The sequence below is a fragment of the Falco punctatus genome, assembly GCF_963210335.1.
Source record: "Falco punctatus genome assembly, chromosome: 7".
In the NCBI taxonomy this organism is placed as follows: domain Eukaryota; kingdom Metazoa; phylum Chordata; class Aves; order Falconiformes; family Falconidae; genus Falco; species Falco punctatus.
Window position 1 is genome coordinate 20,486,585 of NC_137587.1, and position 14,979 is coordinate 20,501,563.

The following is a 14,979-nucleotide window of genomic DNA, read 5'->3' on the forward strand; positions in this document are numbered from 1 at the left end:
TATGTAGTGATGCACTGTACAATTGGGTCTGCCGTTAGCCTGGCTACATAACCCTGTGGGTCAGTAATCTTGTGAGGTACTAATACAGCTGGGAAGTGTTTCCTTTTCAATAACTGACTGTTTCCCCTTTTGTTGTACAGCTTCTGTGCTTATCCTTGTTTTGTTATCAGTTCCCAATTTAGCACTGTTAAAAGCTTTACAGAGATCCAAATAGATGAGGTCAAATGTATTTCAGATTTCTAATAAATTCAAAAGATGGTGTCAGCTATGTCTGGTATGACATCCATGTTTTGTTTTATCCCATTTTCCAAGTCTTTAGTTACTCTTCCCTTCAAAATTTCTTCTAAAGTCCTGTGTGATACTGAAATCAGATTACAGGCCTCAACTCACCAGTTTACTTCTTTCTCTTCCCTTTGAGGACTATGTTTGCTACTTCTCAGTTACATTGCATCATCTTCAATTTCACAGATGTATGACAAACACTAGCTATCAGACCTAAATTCACATGCTGAATTCTTACAGTGTTTTAATGAAAGAGAATATCTATTTTCTACTGACTGTGCTAAGCTCCTGGAGTTTTCTTTGCACTCAGTTGTTATTTCTGTATCTATATGATATAGATAATTCCCATTATTTGCCTTTTCCTTTTATTCAGCATCTCTGTGTGTTGAAAACAATTATTTTTTCACTCTTATCTAGAATATATTTAATCATTATCCCAATGTCATTTCATTATAATTCCAATTTTTATTTCCTTTTTGATATTGTTATAATCTTTCCAGGGTCAACTTCACCTTGATTTTGGTGATCCCTGATTTATACTTCCACTTCTTGGCCTCCAAAACTTCATTTTCTTTTTTTGATATTTATTTCTTTCTATGTTTTACAAGTTCCTTGTGTATACATAAAAAGCTACTCTGTGTTGGCTATTCCAACCAAAGGATGGCTTGCAATGACCTTTTACAGTTCTTTCTCTTCGGTTGAAACACAAATCTAAATATGTATGTACTTTTTTTTAAAGAGTTTGCGTTATAAAAAAAAAATTCTGTGTACTCTTATCTGGTTGTGAAATATGCAATCATACTTCAAAGGTTATACTTCTCATTTGGGGTGGATTGACCTTGGCTGGATGCCAGGTGCCCACCAAGCCGCTCTGTCACTCGCCTCCTCAGCAGAACAGGGTAAGGGGAGAAAATAAGATGAAAAAAAACACTTGTGGGTCAAGATAAAGGCAGTTTAATGAAGCAATAGCAATAGCAAAAGTCGCACACGCAGAAGCAATGGGAAACAAAAGATGTTATGCTCTACTTCCCATCAGCAGGCGATGTTCGGCCACTTCCCAGGAAGCAGGGCTTCAGTACGTGTAGCAGTTGCTCTGGAAGACAAGTGTTGTAAATAACGAATGCCACCCCCTTCCTCCTCCTTTCTGTTAGCTTTTATATCTGAGCAGACGTCATATGGTATGGAATATCCCATTGGTCTGTTTGGGTCAGCTGTCCTGGCTCTGTCCCCTCCCAAGACCCTGCCCACCCCCAGCCTGCTGGTGATGGGGGGATGTTGGAGAGCCAGCCTTGGTGCTGTGCGAGCGCTGCTCAGCAGCAGCCAAACACCGGTGTGTTAGCAGCACCCTTCTGGCTACCAGTACAAGCACAGCACTGGGAGGGCTGCTGTGGGGCTCAGCCAGAGCCAATACATCAGTAAGCAAACTTTCAAACTAAAGCAATACCTTTAAATATTCTGAGCTGTTCCTGTTTCACTAAAAGAGAAGCTAATTCTGAGCCTCAGATGTAACAGTGCAGCAGCAGCTTTTCGGAGGAGCCACATGATGTGCTACTGAAAGGATGTGATTTATTATATTTTTTCATTGCTATACTTAGTTATGCACATATTGTAACTGTGTAAAAATGCAGTAACAGAATGTACATAGGGCTGTTTGAATGTCTATCCATTTGCACGTACAACTGTGTCTAGAGCATATATAGGTTAGCCTTTATGTGCATAGTACTGCACAGAATGCCAAAAATGTGACCTTAGATGTCAGATTTATAACTGTTTTACTTTGGGCCTTTCCAGTTAAACATCCAGCTGTTGTGGGAGACTGTAGTTGAGCGTTTGCAGTTTTTCCACCCCATCCTCTTGCTCATGTTCTCAGAGCTGAGGGGGTGTGCGAAGCACCAGGAGCTACTGTGCCTTCCTCCTGGCAGAGTCCCCCTTCTGCCACATCTGTGGGAAGTGCTGGCTCTGGGGATAATTATGGGCAAGGGAATTCAGGTTTGTCAAGGTGCGTCACGGACATGGGATGTGACGTGCCCCTCCTTTCTCCAGAAGTTAGTTCCAGAGAGAATGGTAATTAACATGGAAGAGGGGAAAGTGCTACCACAGCAGTTTTCCTATTTGGAGTAGTTCAGAAAGGTTGTATTGCATCCTGAGGTGGTTTTGCCAGCTTCATATGAGTGAAAGGAAAACATTGACATTTGGACTGGTCTGATGTTCTTCGGCTGTATTTGTGGTCTTTATGTGCCTGCCTTAAATCTTTTACTGTCTGAAGAAGAAGAAGGGAGACTACGTTTGGTTTAAATTCCAAAAGCCGTAAAAATGTCAGGTAGCTGTGCATCATAATGGTTGTGTTTGAAGAACCAGATATGAGGATTTTGTTTCTTTAGCCTGTATCATAATCAGATGAGGAGAAGCTGCAAGACATCTAAGCGTGGTCCTGCCTGCAGACTACTTACAACTACAAATGAAACCTACCTACTAAACAGACATCTTTAGCATTTAAGGTGCTACAGGAAAGCCACACGAGCCTTTATTCTGCAGCAGAATTTGCTGCCAAGTCATCTGGTTACATAAGGACACCGCAGAGCTCAAAATTCTAGTGCTTGATATTGTTAATCTTCAATTTAGGAATCAATGTCCCAGTCCTGTATATCGATGAAGCTATTCAATACTGTCCTGACTTTTCAGTGAAATGTGAGCTGTTTTGGTGAGCGTGAACTTCCTCGTTTTTCTGTAGTCTCTCTTGGCTTTTATAAAACCTGCTCACTGTTTCCCTGCTGGTCGTTAGGCACCGCCAACCGAAATTCATATGCAGTGACCCTTAAAGAGTGCTTGAATGTTTGGCAGAACTAGGGCATGACCTTTGGAAATAATGGGGTTTTTTTACTCCATTTGAAATCGGCAGGACCTGTTGTGCCCCACACCTCTAAATATAAGATTGCTACTGTCTGTGGTTCTAAGAAATCTGCATTTGGATGTGTCTGACTGAGGGGCTGCCTGTCTTGGGCTGAGAGGGTGCAGTATCTGTCAGGGGTTTGGACACTGAGGCGCCGAGGTGTGTGACGTTTCCACAGCAGGCTGCTAGGCAGGGCTCACGGACAGGTGAGGTGAAATTGGTGCACTGAAGGAAAGGAAGCCGGCATCCCTGCTTCGTGTCCTGAGCAGTTACTGCTCGGGCCCTGCGGTGCTGCTCTGCGTGGAGCAGATCCCCGCAGAGGGTCAGCACGGGCTGAGGGGGGACCACCTGCCCAGACCGAGTCCTTAGGGGCCGGGAGGGCAGGAGGACTCTTGCAGGATGCACAGCTGCCACTGAGAGGGCTGGTTTCCAGTTCCCAGCCTTCCCTAGCTGTTGAAGAAGTGAGCGGAGAAACATGTTTCAGCTCTGTTCAGCAGCCCTGTGCCGGAGGCAGAGCAGCAGCACAGTCTCTGCTGTCAGTATCTTCTGCAGGGCCCACATGGGGACCGTTAGATTAGTGTTTATGTGCTGTACACCTCAAGGAAATTCCAGTTCATATGTTCATACTCCAAGGAAAAGACCCTTGAATAAAGCTTGACTCAGTCACTACTCCTTTTGCAAAAAAGGACATCCAGGTGCTTCCATGGCACATTACCGTCCCTGGTGTGGTGGTGGACCACACTGCTTCCAGGGGCTGGAGGAAGACAACGGGTGGAGTTCTTGGAGAAGCTGAGGGGGTGTATGTGTGGAATGGCTAATGGCAATTAAAATTGTGTTACACAGTGACAGTTGCAGTTGTGTTCAAAATTGTCTCTATCTGAGTGCAACTGCCTGAACCAGCAGGAACGATTAAGCTTAATAGGATGCCAGTAAGACAAGCAAAACCTGCTGCTTTCATGACAGTGTTTTTTTAGGACCTATGCTCCTTTTAAAAATGCAGCAGGATCTATACATGTGCATGAGAAGACCTCTACTTAGAAGTGACAGGGCTAGAACAATAACTGCCTTGTTATTTGTGCAATATGCTTTACTACTTCTGGAAGTTAAGTCCAGTGGGATTATTCTACGGATTTTGAGTTCTGATCAGTATGTTATGAAGAGGAGTACTTATATATTACTTGTTTGTTTTGCAGCTTCTGGTTGCTAAATCCCCTGTTGCTCCATTCTCCGCTTTTCTCTACACCATTGAGAAATCAGGCTTGGTTCTGCAAGGTAAGACCAGAGCATTGACTGCTTTGCCTTTTTAGTTAGTATTTTAAGCAGGCTGAATGTAGGTAACAGCAACTATTGTTGAAAATGGTGCTGTTTGTGCCTAATTAAAAACCCACACATTTAAACAGTCTGGTTAACAAAGGCAGTCCTTCTGCTGCGTTCACTGGTTTGTCTTGGATTATACTACATTAGTTTTTTCATATTCCCCTGGATCTAAGAATGGGCTCTGAAATTATTAATCGAGGCTCCCTGTTTTCCTTCAAGGTAAAGTAGAATGGTTCTGGCAACATTGCTCCTGTGGGATAGGTTTCTCCGGGAGAAGCATACCCATCTATCATTAATAACCTGCTCTCATAAATGGTTCTTCTTTAGCAAATGGCTTGACAACAATAAAAATCCAGGAAATTAATATCTGTTCTCTATTTTTTGTGATAATTTTATTGCTAATTCCCCATGGTCTTAAATAATCCTCAGATTCTCTAGGAGATGAGGTAGTATACTGAAAAGCTGGATATTACTACCATGATGGCAGGGAACTAGGGTTCCTTGTGGCCATGTCCTAAATCATGTACTTTCAGACCACAGCAAAAAGGGAACTTCAGCTCTTCCTTTCTTTCCCCATTTATCCCAACAACTCTTCCTTTAATGTCCTTACTTTTTGGCAGACATTCATAGATCAATTTGGTTGAGTTACTGTCTGTTGATACACACCTGGCTCCTGATCGCTGCATCAGTTTAGCAGACTAAATAAAACTAGTTAGTGCCTGTCACTTTTTGTTCAAAAGGTACACTCTGATACGCAGCCATGGCATTAAGACGAGTGAATATAGCTGTTTCACAGGTTCCAGTGATTGAGAATCACTGATCCCATACAGCACTATGAACATTTTAAGGTATGTGAACAATTCTCTTCCGATTGCCCATTTCTCACCTTCAAACAGGCTGTACCAGACCAACGACATACTTACATTTACTAATGACTAAATACACTTACATCTCTAATGATACACAATGTAGGAAAAAAAATAAAAAACAAACCAAAAATGTTTTATCATACATTTTTTCTTCCATTTGATACAGCTCCATAATGATAACATGGGGTTCCATCTGCTGTTTCCTAAGCCTTTGAATATTATACCCCGTGTATTCTTGATAGCATTTTGGGCATTTGATCTGCTTTATTTGGTAAAAGTAATTTTTAAAAGGCTACAGAAACTAGAAACTATTTTTATTAGTTTAAACAGAGATGACTTGCAAGAGTTTGTCTAGACATGTTTTAGTTCAGTATAGGGCAAAAGGCAAGCTACTTCTCTATCTTGAATGTCTTCTGAGTTGCAGAGATGTTTCTGGTCATTACAAAAAAAGGCAGACAATTTCCTGCTCTGTCCTTAGGCACTAATGTAGTGAAACTTTGGGAAAGATTTCCCATTTCAGAAATGGGAAGCGTTTATTCAGAGAGAATCTTTATTTAGGTTCTTTTCTGTGAGCCAGGAATACAGCTTTCCAAGGAGTGAACCTACCTTTAAAGAACAAATGGGCCTGGTAACACATAATGATGATGGTGCAGGACTCTCTGATAGAAGCATAGCACTGTATTATGAGTATGACAATTGCCTTTTTCCCTGTATCCTTATGTTTCTGGGGTACACATTTTTCTGGGGTACACAACATTATTCACAATTTTTCTAAAAATGGATGAGATACCAGTTTGAATTTCTCTAAGTAAATGCTGTTTCAATATCAGGTGCTCTTAGTATATTTTGGAAGGCAACTTGAAGCTCTTCCTTCTGTAAGCCTTTTCTTACTTTCTAACTACACCATTATGTTTCCCCTGGTGATGTGCCCCAGACTACTTTTAGACACTTGTAAGCACTTAACACGCAAGCCATCTTTCTGAGTTGTACAAAGTAAATATTGCATGTTCTCATCCCACACTCCAGTGATCATTATTTCTGTGGAAAGAGGAAGCAAGCAAATCACCTGGAAATGCCTGTTTTGGGTAAGATGCAGAAAGTGGCACCAGGCTGCCTCATGCAAGAGGGGCTAGAGTTTTTATGAGAGTTGTAGCTGGTGCTTCTTTCCAAAGTGAAGCTGTATGTAAGGTAAGAAGATGTCAGTAAGGCAACCGGCCATAGGTCAGACGGTGAGGGAATGTCCCTGCATTGCTGCTTGAGGGACATTATATAGCACTAACAAGTCGGATCTGTCCCACAGCCGGATTGCAAAAGCAGCTTTCCCATTCAAGCTTTGTTGTTTAATTCAGTTGGTGTCAGGAGGTGAGCACGTTCAGGGTGGCTGATGGGAACAAGTGGATGGGTGTGGGAACTGGCGAGAAGCAGCAGCTGGCTAAAGTGCCCAGGATTCTTTCTTTTTACTCAGGGGGTCCCATCCCAGGACCGTTAACCAATAGGCCATAAACAAATTGATATCGGAAAATGTGGCTGGAAACTCCTTGATTAGCAAGGGTGAATGGGGAATGAAAGACAAGTGAAAGTGTGATTTAACAGTTCCACAAGCAATTTCCATTGCCACCTCTGAGGGATTAGGATGTGTGGAATAGGTTAAAAATGAGGAGGAGCTCCCCCCCTTTTGTTCTGTGGGCCAGAGGATAATAAAACGGCAGGAGAGGCAGTGTGGCTAGTTAGGGATTTCACAGGCTGCTATTTGATGCAGTTTAAGGAGCCCTTCTGCTATTGTTGCAGTTAAAATGGGAAGCGGAACTGTTCTCCATTTGCAAAAAATCTCCAGCGTCCTCAGGAAGAAGGCTGAGAGCAAAAGGCTATTAAGATGGTAATGCTGCCCCATTTGGAGGAGTGTATCAAAATCCTCTTTGTCAATGTAAATCGCTGCTCTGTTTCCCTGGTATCTTTACATCTCATGGCCTCAGTGCAAGCACAGAAGTGTTCCGAGGAGACCCTAGTGAAGGCAGAACTGCTTCTCTTTTATTGTCAAAGGAAGGCCCAAGGGTGCCACAGAGAAAATTCTCCGCTTTTATAAACTTGAATTGTTCAGGGATGAAAATAATCCATTTATTCACTTACTCTTTTATTTCCACTTGCAGACTAGAGAAATGAAATTTGATGATTGGAAAGCAAGATTGGCCAGTCAGAGATTTAGCAAGGGAAGTCAGTCTTCAGTCTCCTCCTTTCTTTGCTTCAGCATGCTCCATGCTGTGGAGGGGGTAGAATGCAAACCCAAAAAAAGCCTCAGTTGCCTTTACATTGCAATACAATGTCATGTAATGTACTGCCATGCTGTACAGTGGGACTCTGTGATAAACCTGACTTGTGAGTACAAAATCCAGTCTGACAGCAGATCTCTGTTTTGTAGAGATCTTAAACGGAGAGGCAGAAGCATGGATCTATGCACCGCAAAAGCTGGGAGTTTTACTGTCTGTTTGTGTATTCTGTTTAAGGACTTGCTCTTGCTTCTCTCATTCAATGTAGTAGTTAAAGTGAATGAAGTGATACTGTTAAAAAGATGAACAACAGTAAAAAAGTCCAGAACTACTTGATTAAAGGTACAAGTCACAAGATTATTTTTCTCATTGACAGTGATATAATTTCTGGTTTGGATTGGAAATTATTAGCTGGTAATTCTGTTCCTGGTGTATCAATTAGAACAGATTTTGGGCTGTTCTTGCCTAGCAGTTTCATTGAAGCTGAATGTAGCGCATACTGGATTAGGTCAGCTGAACTAGAAGATGCCACTTAGCCATGCACACACATATGCAAAAAGAACATAGGCTAAATAACCTCATGTCAGTTTTAAGCTGTATTCTGTGGTCGACTGTCAATGTCTAGCTTTAGAAGCAGCAGCATTCTGGGGCATAAATACGAGCTAGCAACAGAGCCTAGCTAATAGCAACTGGTAGCTCAGCTGTTTGTGGAAGTAAGTTTCATTCCATCTCACCTAAGTAAATGCCAAGAGGATGGTGCTGCAAAGAAGACAGGGATCATGGTGGCTGGTTGCCAACTGGGGAGTCTGTTGGGACTTTTTGCTGAATGCTTTAACCAAGTGATTAACGTTGCTCTTCACTGAAAGAGCTCAGAAGCACTGAAAACATAAGGCAAGTAATACTAGTGAGCTAGGACTTGTTTCTGAGTAATGATTTATTTTCAATTTCATAGAGTTTAAGGATGGGTGGAATCAGCAGTTCATCCAAACCGACCTCCCATATATCATACATGTTTCCTTCAAGTACTTGATAACTTACGTTACTCTGAATCATGTCTTCTAGAAAGGCATTCACTTTTATTCGAAGGCGTCAAGAAATGTGAGTTCCTGGTTTGGCTTGAGAGTGTTTTCAAGTTTTAGCTACCTTGATGCTAAATATTTGTTCTATATTTCAGATTAGAATTTGCCTGTCTTCAGCTTTTGACCTCAGTTCTTGTCATGACCTTCAGTGCTAAACAAAGCACTGTTGCTATTAAATGGTTGCCGTTTTGCATGAGTGTACTTGACATTAAGATTTATCCTGCTATGTTTTATTCTTCCTTTTGGAAGAAAGCTATAATTAGCTGCAGGTTTAACCTCAGAACTTTTGTCTCATGCTGACTGGCTCCCCTCACTACCCAAGAAAAGGGCAGTATACCTTGTGCTGCTAAAGAGAAGAGTTTGATTTTTGTGCCAGCAGAACTGGATGCTCAGTTAATTGATCAATCCACCAGTTCTCCTGCCCTCTTTTCCACTGCACCCATGTCTGTGTGCGCGCAACCACGCTTACCTTACCTGTGATGTCTTATTGAGGCAGGTAACTTCTGATAAGTAGAAACAAAAGATATGTGGCCCTCAGAAGAGAATGTCTTAAAGTTTCACTGTACTAAGAGGGAAGAGATCTAGGAAGAGCTAAATCTAGGGAAACCTTTGTACATTATATTTCATCTGTCATTAATGTAATAAAAGAGGCTTATTTGATCTCAAAATAATATAGGGCCTGGGTTTGTAGTGCAGCATGGCAAACTATCTCTGAAGTGCTATAACTAATTTATATGGCTGAAGCAAGTGAAAAGTGCCTCATTTTATTTTGTAAAGAAATGAGTAGTGAGGTAGAAAGGGAATTCTCAAAGAAAGGGCAGCATTATTTGTATTGTATTGTGTGAGTTTGAACAGTGCGAGACAATGATTTACTACATCAAAAGCTTTTATTCAATTGAAGAACTGTAACTATAAAGTGAGCTTTGTCTGGAGCAACATGGATATAATCTGTAAAATGAAGCAGGGTTGTACTTGATGTGTGAATGGATGGAAGACAGATTAATGGGAATAAAGTTGTGCATTGCTATTGAGATGGTAACAGATTTGCAGTGCCACTGGTGATTTCCAGCCCTGTTGGAGGGATAAAGATGAACTGATCATTGTTAGGATCTCTGTGGGGTGGAACCGTTTTTGCTGTATTCCCCACAGGACACTGAAAGCCTCATGCTATTTCTAACAGGTTTGTAATAATGAGAGCAAAAAAGCATGATTGGTTTGTAGGCTAGGTCTATCCTGGGAGTAAGGAATGTGAAAAAAGTAAGACTCCCATCATCCCATGCCAGAAAAGTCACAGCTGACATCAACAAAAATGTCCTTTTGTCCAACCAGTTCATGGCATTTTGAGGAATGGGTTACTAAACCTGACCCAGGAATGGTATTTGCTTGGGTACGGGTGTACTCACTAGGTGGTTTTGTGGGAGTTGCTCTACTGCTCTGCAGCAGCGTTGGCAAAGCCTTGCTAGTGTAATCAGACTCCATGGCTGCCAAATAAAGGAGTCCAGAGAAACAAAGTACAGATGCAAAACCAAATAAAAATGGTAATGAGGAGAGATAGAGGGAGAATATTTTAATTGTGAACGAAGACTAGAGGCATCTTGGGTTTACATCCAGTAGAAACAAAATAAACTGTCATGTCAATAAAAATAAATGCTTCTGTCTGAAAACATGATCTTTCTAGTGGTATAGTAGGCAACAGATTGGTAAAGTTTCTGGCTATGCTTTTTGCTGTGAGCTTAACTTGTGGGAGTATATTATGCTGGATAAATCCAGTTTTGCACAAAGTATTGAATTACCTGCTTATTTCTGAACGCATATGTAGAGACACTAAAGATACAGTACTGCTTTCTTGCACTGAAAGCCAAACATGTCCATGAATGCTTTGGTAGATTGCAACTGAATGCCAGCATTTATTTTTTCTTAAGTTTTACTAAATGTAATATGAAAAAAACTTAGTGCAGGCGGTGTGCCAAGTCTGTTCTCATTACATAAGTGTGAATCAAAACTATTTTTTTTTAATCTAGTATTGTTAAAACAATGAGCTGAAGAGTAAAAGTCCGTATTTGCAAAGACATTTCCCTCTTTTTGAGGCTGGCATAGATTTCCTGGGACAAAATGGTCTCACTTCAGAGAAATCCTCTCCTTACCAGAGTCTCTGTAATGAATTCCTGATCAAAGTGGGCTGCTCCCCTGTGTTTTCAGCACAGTGCTAAAGCAAATGGCCTTTTTTCCAAAAGGCTTTTAACATAAAGAGTGAAGTTGTCTGTTGATTTGAGGTGGTATCTGTGATTTATGACAGTATATCATTCTGGGAACTAAATGTTGTCATAGGAGACCAGGACTCTATTAGGAGTTGCATGGATTTAATGTAGGTGACATTACATTTTTCAAGTTGCAGATCTGTAGAATAAGGTCAAGTGTACCTAAAATGGACTTAATGATCTTCAGTGAACACATTCATGAGTAGGACCAAAAAAATGTCTGTCCAGAACATGTTTTTCAGACAGAATAAAGTCTCATGCTTTTGTGTGCAGCTTATGAAAGGCAACAATTAAGTCACACTGTGATTTATCCCTTTCTCACATAGGCACAAGTAGACTTTTGCTATCCTCAAAGGTTATGTCTGTTGTGGCTTCACCACTAGCATGTTTAGTAAAGCCATCACTATTGCCATTTTATCTTGTAAGACGACAATTAACAATGAGCTTAGCCTTTGTAGCACACACAATTTAGCTATAGGACCTTTATATATTCTCCATGTTAAGATCTTGTAAAATCTCTGAGCATATAACCAGGCTGCCAAAGAGAAATGCTGGATGCTTTATTGTTCCTTGTGCTGGGTAGGTGAGAGTGGTTCAGAGATCCAACAGTTAGCTACAGTCTAAACCTGGAAGTCTCCAGAATGCAATCCTATGTAGATAGGCACATTTGAATAGCACTTCATCTAAACTAGAAAACTTTGCCTAGGGCTGGGGTGGGGGGTGGGGCGTGGGAGCATAATAGCAGAGGATTAACACTTTGCAAATAGGGTTCTCACTGCTTTGGCCCCAGTGCTGTTTTTCTTTGAAACTTTCTGTATGATTCCAGAATTAACACACCTAGAACAACCTCAGGTATCTCTGCATCTGATGTGTAGACTTGCCCTGTCTTTAAAGCGGGACTAACCACAAACATAAATGATCTTATCATATAAGTTTAAATCTGTCTTGATAAGATGTAACAGGAATATGTAGCACTTTCATAGAAACAGACACACACGTGATAAACCCTCCCAACAAACAGGTTTTTACTTCAAAAGGTTTTCCTCGTTACAGTCATTCCCTAAATTTAATAACATTGGGTTGTTACTGTAAAGTATTTTCTGTAATGTTCATTTGAACTTTTAACATAGCGTTAATGATTGTTGTAGCACTTCTCATTCTGTGTGTTCTAATGAAACCAGAATCTGGTTCTTTGACATTCAGTTCTGTGAAGACCCCTGAAAAATTTGTGACATTGAATTTCAGGGCCGAATTGAGTTAACCAAGGGCTACAGAGATGAGAGAGGCAACAACTTTAGCCAACGGTTTGTTAGAGCATGGTGTATCAACCCCAGCTGTTCCTTGGTTTGCCACCTGAATAATCCTAGAGCATCTGCCTTAGGGCTCAACTGAGGGAAGACAGTGCACGCATGACTGCATGGGTGAAGAGGAAGCATAGGCAGATGATGCTACAATTAACAGTTCAACAAGAGATGTCGTTGTCGGAAAGATTTTACTTTATTGTCCACTGATTCTCATTTTCATTTAAACTTCTTAGCTTTTCCATTACAGAAACAATCTTCCATATAGTCCAATGCCCTGTGAAGGTGCGCTCTCCAAAAGCAGAAGGAGAGATGTGAAGAGTGATATTTCTAGAAAATGTTGTGGGACTATTAAGAGTACTATCAAGCAGTTTGCAGTGGAGTGATTTCTCAGAGTGCTGTGTGCTGTTGTGGAGACCTCAGCGTGAAGATGTTTTGAGTGAGTTTAGGGATGAGACTTTTTTGCTTAGTAGCATATAGAAGACATCACATTCTTCCTTCAGGCTGCATGTGTTTGATGAAGGACTTCAGTCTTGAGGTATGTTGGGTGGGAACTGCACATTACACCTTTTACTTTTTTGATGCTGTTTTTGTGCTGCAAGTGAATTACCCAGGACAAGGTACTGGGCAGCCAGGCACATCCATTGCAGCTGCAAGTCTGTAGGCTGTATCCTGTCTGCCATGGCCGTTTGCTGAAGTTCACAGAGGAGCAGAACATCCTGTTTGCTTAGTTTTCTTTTGTCTGCCTTGTACCAGCACAGGGAGAGTATTCCTATATATCTTTTCTTTTCTGCTCTGAAACTGGATCACAGTACTCACGATTGTGTTCAATAGCTGGAAATGCTGAGGATATCCGATTGCTGAGGTCTCTTATTTTAAACACCACATGCCAGGAAAAGTATGTGGGATCCCACCAGCTTAGCACTGGAGGGTGCAGGAATCATCAACAGGAAAACCAAACAAAACATGAAGTGAAATTCATTTGAAAAGGGAAGGGACTCATATACCACCCATCAGCAGTGTTTAAACTCTTCGTATCCACACAATAGGCCTTTTATTTTCCTTCAGTTCTTCTCAATATGCAAACTATCCTAAATTGATTTTTAGAGCTGCAGCTGTCACTAAAGTCAGTGGGAACTTACTACCTTTGAAAATCAAGCCAATGTATTCTAATGTGGTAGCAAAAGCTAAAACCGCTAAATTAGGGTGGTTAAAGCATAACTCTGATACTTCTGTAATGTGATCCCAGCCACCTTCATCTCTGATACAGAGGCAAGGCCTCATGCTGCGCACGCCAGAGCTCAAAGGTATGTTGTTTCTTCTTTGCCTTTCAGCCCTCTTTCCCCTACAACTTTGTGGTCTGGCTTCGTCGCTGCAGGCCTTCCAGCTGAATAATACTGACTGGGACTCTATTAACAGAGCTAACTTTGTATTCATCCGGAATGCTTTCTTTTCCTTGAGAAACAGATTTCCTCCCTCTTTTTCTCTCGAATGTGCATTAAGCTGCACTGGGGAATGAGTGGTCACACAGCTGACACGTAGCCTTCACCTACTGTAACGGCAGCCAGGGGAGCAGCCACCTGAGGCACTGTTTATTTTCATTTGGAAGATTTGTCATGCCCTAGGAAAGGTTCTTAAGCAGTGGCCAGAAGTCAGAGCAAGGCCCGATTTCTCCGGTGTAGGATGAACTAAATTCCACTGTCACATCTGAACACAAGGGGAGAAAGTCATCCCTCCAGCTAGTCTCAGCTCCCTGGGCTTAGGAAGGACACGTTACTGCCGCATCCCTCAAGGGCACAGGAAACGTCAGCACACAAACTGAATCTGCAAACTTAGGTCCTGTTCTGGCGGAGGGGGTAAATGGGAGTTTAAAAAGGAGCTGGCCCACCTGAGGGCTGGTGGTTGACAGCGTGGCACTGATTGAGGCCAGCTTGCCTCACAGTTCAAGAGTGTGTCTTTTGTGGACAGACCTTTCCAGAAAAAGAGCCTTGGCTCAGGATGAAGCTGTCTGCCCCCATTTGCTCCCCTTCCCACTGGAACAACTGCGTCCACTGACACCTATTTTCAGTATAGCTTCTTGACTATGCCTGGGTTGATGATCCAGAGAGGACTGTACAATTGTCATCATATTTGTTCACCTGTCCTTCCTGTAATGTGAAAAGTGAGTGATAATTTAGTAACTTGTCCAAGAAGATTCAAAGTCTGCAGGAATGCACAAGTGATAAGTCTGTGGTAAATTGGGTTTGCCACCTGTCAGTTATGGATCAGAGGGTATGGATTTTGCTGAATGACTTAAAGGCCTTTTTGTCTATAAAGTAGGAGAATGTGACAGGGAGGGGTCTGCTGCTGCTGTCGATTTCAGGAAGTGTGATCAGATGTCTAGATGTTTTCAAATAAAACCTGTTCCAAGCCTAAACTATGTTCCTCATGTGCACTTCCTTCAGTAGTTGCCACGGATTAAGTTGGTTTGGCTTTCTTTGGTTTTGGTTTTCTTCCCCCACCCCCCAATGCTCAGAATCAGTAGCTTAACTGGTTCAGAGAAAGCTAGTTGAAGTGGCTGCCTGTTACTGCTTGCTTCATAGACTGGCAGTTTTCTCAGTTTATTGGTTGTGTCATTTTTATATTTTTTTTTAGTACCATATATTGTTAGTAAAATAAGGAGACCTGAAAACAGAGGAAGTAGAGGTAATGTTGATCTTGAAATACCAGCAATTGAAAG

The 14,979-nt window shown here is 41.6% G+C and overlaps 1 protein-coding gene and 1 long non-coding RNA gene across 12 annotated transcripts in view; one reads left to right on the forward strand and one right to left on the reverse strand.

The window, feature by feature from the left end:
* RAD51B (RAD51 paralog B) overlaps nucleotides 1–14,979 on the forward strand; it is a 431,140-nt gene that overhangs the window by 266,227 nt on the left and 149,934 nt on the right. For 10 of the 11 annotated variants that reach the window (XR_013929636.1, XR_013929637.1, XR_013929638.1 and 7 more), the window contains one exon: nucleotides 4,366–4,444. Coding sequence is in view for 6 of the 11 variants with exons in the window: in XM_080396524.1 (XP_080252650.1) it covers nucleotides 4,366–4,444 (79 nt within the window). In the remaining 5 variants the exon portion in view is untranslated. Of the gene's footprint in view, nucleotides 1–4,365; nucleotides 4,445–14,979 lie in introns of those variants that run through there. The other variant, XM_080396528.1, reaches the window with a different exon arrangement.
* Nucleotides 1–14,979, reverse strand: part of LOC308067544 — a 166,607-nt gene that overhangs the window by 30,686 nt on the left and 120,942 nt on the right. The gene's annotated exons all lie outside the window — the stretch shown is intronic.